This window comes from Myiozetetes cayanensis, unplaced genomic scaffold, assembly GCF_022539395.1.
Source record: "Myiozetetes cayanensis isolate MyiCay16 unplaced genomic scaffold, myiCay2020 scf2-11, whole genome shotgun sequence".
Taxonomy (NCBI): Eukaryota; Metazoa; Chordata; class Aves; order Passeriformes; family Tyrannidae; genus Myiozetetes; species Myiozetetes cayanensis.
Genome location: NW_026087411.1, coordinates 12,198,080 through 12,205,579, shown reverse-complemented (window position 1 = coordinate 12,205,579; position 7,500 = coordinate 12,198,080). Strand labels below are relative to the sequence as shown.

Below are 7,500 nucleotides of genomic sequence, written 5' to 3'. Positions count from 1 at the left end.
TTTGAAGCATTTTAAAGGTATGGAAAAGCCCGATCATGTATCTAAAATGTACACCCGTGGTTCTGTGGTGCTGCTGACCATGTGTGGCTGTCACGTGTTCCCAGGGAGGTGGCTGCATTTGCTTTTGGATGAATGACCCCATCCCACACTGCTGGTCTGTAAGGCCCTTCTGGGTTTCTCCTGGTGCTGTATAAATGTAAGGGGGCACAAAAGCAAATTTCTGCATTTTACACAACTTTATCAGAAGACAGTCACCATGTGCATGGAAACACTCAAGTGTTTCCTCTTAAGAAGAGGAAACTGGGCAGAAATGCCAGGGAAAAAATATCCCCACTTTGGCATACCTGGATGTGTGAACATGTAGGGCAAAGGTGCAGGGTGGCCCCAGAGCAGGATCCTCCTGGGCAGCACTGCCAGCACGACATCTGCCTGTGGCAGCTCATTGGAGCAGTGTTGCCTGAAACGCTCTCTCCAATTTTTCCATTCCAGGTGGATCCACTCTGAGAGCAAACCCTCCACTTGGCCCGCTGCACCATTTGCAGCTTTTTTTTGTGTGTGTTTAATGATTCTTGACCAGCCATTTAGCCTAGGAAGTGCCTGTATTGCTTCTCCCCCCTCCTTTTTATAAACGTTGTCACCATCCGCTCAGCACATGTCATTGAATAAGAGGAACCTCCAAGGACACGGCTGTGAGGGGCAGAAGCGTACTGAGATGTGCAAGCAACATTAAATGAAAAAAAATAAAAGGAAACACTGCCAAGAAACTTGACCAAAGAGAACTGATCAGCAGAAATTGGGCCAAGTTCACAACCTGTGGAATAATCTTCCACTAAGACTGAAAAAACCCATAACCCGAAAGTGATTAAAAGAAGGATTTCTGTAATTTGTTTGGGGTGGGGGGATATGTAACAAACTAATTTAAGCTAATGTAATGTTTATAAAGTTACTTAGATAATGACACCATGTATACCATTATAATCATTAAAACACAATCTATGTGTTTTTTAAAAAAAACTTAGATGATTAACACAAAATCAAGTTGATGTGAAGGAACAATTACTTTTAGAAAAAAAATCAGGAGGTCCTAATATTCTGTAGAATGAGGGAGGATGCAGCTGTATGTCGACAGCTTTCATATCCTCATTTGAATAATGTGGCCTGAATCTGTCACTTTATTCATCCTCCTTATGCTCAGTGTACTCTGCATCAACAACAAATTAAGTTGTAAATAAGAGACAATCATCACTTTTGTTTTTAAGCAGCTTCTGCATGGAGAATTTCAATGTACTGTTTCTTTTTGACAGAAAGAAAGGGATTCTACACTCTGCTTATGTAAGCACAAATATGAGGAAACCAACCGAAATGAAACAATAAGGGAGCACTTGAGAACTGCTCCAAAATGTTCTTGGAAGTACATTTCTACCACCACAGAAATCTTTTTTTTAGTAGGATATGCAATGAAAACTGTTTAATTTACTGTAATAATTATTCTTGCTTCGCTCTAAAATTTTAGGTGTTTTTTTTCAATTTAGAAAAATCTACTTTCCTCATCCAGGCACAAGCAGGGTATACCTCAACAATAAGAACAAGCAAATGAAGTCAGGTGTAACCTTTATGCACCAAGAAATATTATTAATCTCTACTATGATAACACAATACCATTTTGTGAGCAAATACAGCATTAGTAAGGAGAAAGCAGGGGAAAGAGATTTTCTTACCTTTACATCTGAGAAGTAAGTTTTCAGCATATTGGAACTTGGGTACCGGGTGTAAAAGAACATGAGCTTGGCCTTTTTCAAGTGATTCGGTGACAAGCCTTCCTGCATGTAGAATTGAATTAGTAAAGGAAAATTCTTTTCTTGAGGAAGAGTTTTCTGAATGTACAGACCTAATAAAGTGCCCCCTTAAATACTCTACAGTTCCCCAGACTACAGGAGAAAATATTAACAGCTAAATTGCTGCGCTGTAGTTTTCTGCAAAGTAGGTAAAAGTGGGATGAGAGGCCATGTAACTTAAACTCTGTTATTTCCTATCAGTTTAGGTGCTGGGTCTCAGGGATCTTGCAAGTTTACGGATTGTGTACCATATGTATGTTCACTTGTTGCTACGGAAACAAATGCAGGAAGCATGTGCCGCAGAAAACTTATCGGAAGCTTTTTTCTCTCTCTTCTTCGCCATGCCAGTTAAAGTTTCTTTTTCTCTCAGTGTTGTGTTATTTGCACGCAAAAAAGCCAATCAGAGGCACTTTATGATGTCGAGCAGTTTTATACAGGCAGCACATTTTACCTGTTTCATCCGTGTCAATAAATTTTAACATCTTGAGTAGTTCCCTCTAATCCTGCTGTTGCTTTGCTCCAGTGGCTGCCTTGCAAATCAAAGTGAAATTTGTAATAGGCAGAGCCCCTCAGCTGCTGAATGCCCCCACCACAAACTTGTCGCCTCCTGATTTACACAGTTAACTCCTTGGAGAACGAAGCTGTATTTGGGGCTAACTAATCAATACATGTGGGCTAGCAGATCAATAAATGGCCACTTACCCTATAAGGCAGCCTATTTATCCTGGAAACATCATTACCTTTTAGATCTGTAAACAGAAGCAACTAAAAGAGTTCCCAAGGGAATGTGAAGCTAACCATAACAATCTCAGCTTGCTGATTTTTCTCCCAGCTTCTTGGCTCTCTTTTGTGAACCGCGTACTAGGACGGCTCTGGTCACATCTGTGCCGCAGGCTGGCCCTGCCATTTCCTCAGCAAATTAATGGCTTTATAATTTATCAGAAATGAAGATGCACGTGGAGAAAATCAATGTGGCCCCCACAAGGTCAATTAAGGGTTCTTCCCAGAAGCTTCTCTAAGGACTGTTTCTCCTAAACACAATTGTTGAAAAATTCACTCGGTTCACACCTTACAGTGTGGGGGAAGGTCAACCAAGTTGACAGATGCGCTGCAGCCAAGGTGCCTCTTCTGCCTTACAGCCGATTGCACGTCAGCACAGAACATCTCACTCCAAGCCTCGAGATGGGAAACCCAGACTAATTTTTATCAGCAGGCTACTGTTGATTAGCTAGGCTTTTTCAGCAGAATTCCCTTTTCTCTAATTCCTGAAAGCTGCTGAAACCCTCTCCCTTTATTTCAGTTACATGGTTCATTTTTAGATTAGAAAAATGTAACATTAAAAAAAAAACGCAGTAACAATATTAGTTTAAAAACCTCTTATTATCTGGAAGTACATGGAAAACGGCTCAGCTGAACTTGCATTTTGTTTTAGATGCTTAATGATTACAAAGAAGATAATTTATGACTGACATACTTCTTGTGCCAAGAGAAGAGTTGAAAGAACCTCCAGTTACCTCCATTAGACTGATAGAGAAGTCTAAAAGAGCATTACACTCTGCAGTGCCATCTGTCAAAATACGTAAGTGAAATAATAGTAGCAAGCTGTCACCTATTGCTTAGTGATAAGAGTTTTAGACAAATCAAAACTTCTGTGCCAGAAATCCATTTTGTTATGTGATCCTTTCAGGAAAGTGGGGGTCCAAAAGGGAACTCCAGTAGGAGAGAAAAAAAGTAATCCTGAGTCTCCTTAATTTGCAATTCCTCTGACGCTGACAACATGTTAATATGGGGTTTGGTGTATATTCTCTTTCAACACAAGCTCAAAGATGGACTTAAAACTTAAAAAAAACCCTCTCATATTTGCTCGATTTAAGCATATTAGACAGTTGTCTAAGCACTTGGATTCCTTCTGCATTTAGGATTTTTAAATATTTTCTGCTCTAATGCCAGAGGATATTGATATTGAATGAAATATGTATTAAAAGATGCTCTGAGACTCAAATTCCCAGAAATCCATTTTTTATTAAAATTATACTTGTTCTCAAGCACTTGGCAGCCTTAAAGCAATATCAAATATGCAACAAATCTGTATATCTTGATCCTAAGGTTAACGCTTTACCGTGATAAAAGATATGATCTGTAATAATCTAGCAAAAAATAGTTAATGACAGACTTAAGAGCTAAGAATAAGATAACCCTTTGCTATTTCAGAAAAAAAACTGAACTGACCAATTGCTTAATTTCCTTTTTAAGTGCTTGGGCTGAAAAGCAACTGTTCTTCCAAGAAAGCACTAGCTGTTTCCAGGATACTTACACACGCACAATGACTCATGATGAAATAGATTCAGTAAACATACAGCTGTACCGAACACGAGCTAAGCCCCATTCAAGGCCAGGAAAGAAAACGAGCACAAATAAATATTAAGGAGGTAAAGGGAGGAGGGGTGCCGAATGGAACGCAAACAAGCTCTGTCCCAGCAGCTCGTGTGGCTTGCCTCAATTCTCTTAGCTATAGCTTTGTGAAGACAGATGACATTCAATTCTATGGGTAATGCAAAATAGACAATAACTGCTGAAACTTGAGCCAGCTGCCAGGTGTAAAAAAAAAAAAAAAAAAAAAAAAGGAAAGAAAAAAAAAAAGGACAGAAAGAAAAGATGATAAATCCATAAATTAATGAAAGACATCTGCTCGGGAACATAAAAGATCAGAGGAACAGTGTACTGCAGCTGAACCTAAAGCGGTGTTCAAACAACCTGAGAGTCTCAGCGTTGTGCATTTACACAGCACAATGCTGCCTTACCTATCGCAGCAGTAGCAGAAAAATGGCTAAAGCCTAAGAAGTAGGAAGTGAAAGACTGGGAACAAAACATATGGGGACAAAACCTATACAAGCTCATGTGTGTTTTAACTGGAGAAGCAGAGGGGTGGCACTGCACAGCATTTGATTCATTTGCACTTCAATCCTCCCAGGTAATGCTCCTCTTTTGCAAAAATATTTTTCGGTGGAGATGATCTTTCGGTCCTGTTACTTCAGCCTGAGCCCCCACAAATGCTCTAACAGGCTTTTCTAGCCCACGCGTGTATTGAGCTGAAGGGAAAAGGGGTAAGAATAGGCTGTATCAGGTAAAAAATCTGCACTAGCAAAGCCAAGCTGCTCCTTAAGTTACACCTCGGGTACTTTTAATCATCAAAGCTCCAAATAGCTGCATCTCAGAGCATCTTCAAGACCCTCCAAAGAACAGACTGGCTGGAAACTATTTGTTCATTACCCAGGTTTTATCAACAGCACAGACTTATCCAGCTTGCTGCACAGTCACTCCTTTAAGAAAGTTTAATCAGTTTAATTCTAGTCAGATGTAATAACTCCTCATTTCAAAATGTTGTAATTCACTAATTATAGTTTTCACATTTTGGGACTGTGAAACTTACTCCAGTTGGATTGGAATTCTGCTTAAAAAATAAATAAAATTGTAGAAAGTTGCGCTAATGTTTCAAAGCCCTCCTGCCAGGGAGAGCACGCTAAACTTCTTCACCTTTGCAGACGTCTTAACAGCACACAACTAGTGTTGTGCTTCAATTTAGATCTATGCAAATGTTTTCGGACTGAACAAGGCTATTTTTCTTGAGATGCAAAGAGGATGCATGACAAAGGAAGACCATACAGAAAAACAATTCGCTGTCTGTTTCTTTTGGAATTTGAATAAAACTTAATATTTGATTAAACAGATTAGTTTGCAAAGATACAGACTGCATTCATGACCAAGATGGGAATTCAGGCTGCAGGTGCATCTTATCTTGTTTAGCAACATACACAAACATTAACCATTTCCTTCTGCAATTCAGCAAAGAACAATCAGATACATTTTACAGGCATTATTTAAAAAAAAAAAAAGAACAAATCCCAAGAAAACAAAAACCAGACTAGTTCAGTGTTTAACTTACTACCAAAACCTGAACTTGGCTTGGCTCTATCTGCTAGTCTTCTGTTCTCATCCTGGCTGTATTGTCCAGGAAAACAGATGTTGCTTTCTGCAGGGAAGAAAGATCTGCTTCTTTCAAGAAATTTGTTGCCTATGTGTGCACATTCAACCATGTAAAACAAAAGCGACACAACAGAATTGACCACAAACCAACCAATATCCACACTATGCCTTTCCCTAGAAACTGTAAGCTACCTGGACAAATGAGCTGCTGCTAGGAAAAAACATCCATCCCCACAGCAGAGTCGTATACTGTGGTGCACGTGTAGAGACGTTATTTAATAAAACTGTTTGTCCCAACAGGTCTGTATCTAAAGCCAGAACAAACTGCAGCCTGCAATAGTGTCTAGGTGGGAAAGTGAGAGTGTTTTCCCAATGGCAAGCACAGAAGCAGGGCAATAAAAGAGAAAGGGTATCACTGTAGCACTCAGTATTTCCCCTGGTTGTATCTCGGAGCAGCAGGGAACTCTTGCACCCCTGTTTCAGCAGAAGTAGCAAGCTCCATTAGCAAGTACCAGTAAGAACGAGCAGGAGAAAGGAGGAGAAATGGCAGGAGTGGGGGAGAGATGCTCCACGGGTGGCAAGGATCAAGTGCAGCCATAGAACTGCTCTGAGTTCACACGCTTGGCATGTTTTGTGACTCCTCACTCCTCTCCCAGTATGAGAGAACTACTTTTATACAAAAACAATTAGTATGCCACTGTCCTGTCTGGTAGAAATTAATTGCCCTAGCCTGAGTCTTGCCCTCAGCTGCCACTCCTGTTGACCTCAGGACTTCTTTGCAAGCATTGCAGCTTGCATTTCAATACACAGATTTTGGGTTTGGAACTGTAAAAGTAATTGCCACTAACTCTGAGGGATACTGGAATTAGAATGACTCCTCTGTTTTGCTGTAAAATGTAGATGGGGAGGAGAAGATTTCCCTGTTACCAATGCTCAAAAAGATCTTCTTTTGGTAGAGAGGTGCCTCAAACACCACATCCACTACCAGTTGGTTCTCGAAAACACCAACACCTTAGGAGGTGCTTTCAACTATAGAACACTTTTCCTTATAGAAATGGGCCTACTCACACAGGTCAGACAGCAGCAGGCTTGACTCATACTTGACCAAAACTACATCAAAGAGTGGCGGTAACAGGCTTTGGACCTGCGGTGCCTGCCTTGTCCCAGTGGTGCCCATCACCATGGGAGGAAAGTGAAGTCCAGGTAAACAGCAAGTCTAGAGCCCTGACAGGACCCTCCTGAGGATTTAACATGTCTACAGAAAATGTGGCTAAAATAATCTACAATCACCACAGTTATTAATCACCTAGAAGATAACCAGTGAAGAAGCATCTGCCTTCACATGCTACCCCTCAAAAGGGAACAAGTTCTTCAGCATTGCTACCATATTCAGGGAGGTATTCAGTTGCAATTACTTTCATCACCTTGGGAATTAAATTAGATGTATCTAAGGCTCTGCATTTGTGCTGTTGCCTTCTGCTGGGGTCTTGGAGCTGGGAAAAGTTATCAATCTACCCTTCATGCAAAATTCTCAACTTTAGCATTGGCCACACATGGTATTTTACTCACTTTCCATACACCTGTACTTTGATAGAAAATCTTTTGACCAAAAGAACATCAAGGGAAAAGATGGAAAGCCTGGGAGGTGTTAACGCTAAAAGAGAAAAAAACCCAAAAAACG

At 40.4% G+C, this 7,500-nt stretch overlaps 1 protein-coding gene across 5 annotated transcripts in view; it reads right to left on the bottom strand.

The window, feature by feature from the left end:
• Window positions 1-7,500, bottom strand: part of PROX1 (prospero homeobox 1) — a 49,873-nt gene that overhangs the window by 31,780 nt on the left and 10,593 nt on the right. For all 5 annotated transcript variants that reach the window (XM_050314681.1, XM_050314678.1, XM_050314677.1 and 2 more), the window contains one exon: window positions 1,719-1,826. In XM_050314681.1, coding sequence (XP_050170638.1) covers window positions 1,719-1,826 — 108 coding nt within the window. The remainder of the gene's footprint in view (window positions 1-1,718; window positions 1,827-7,500) is intronic.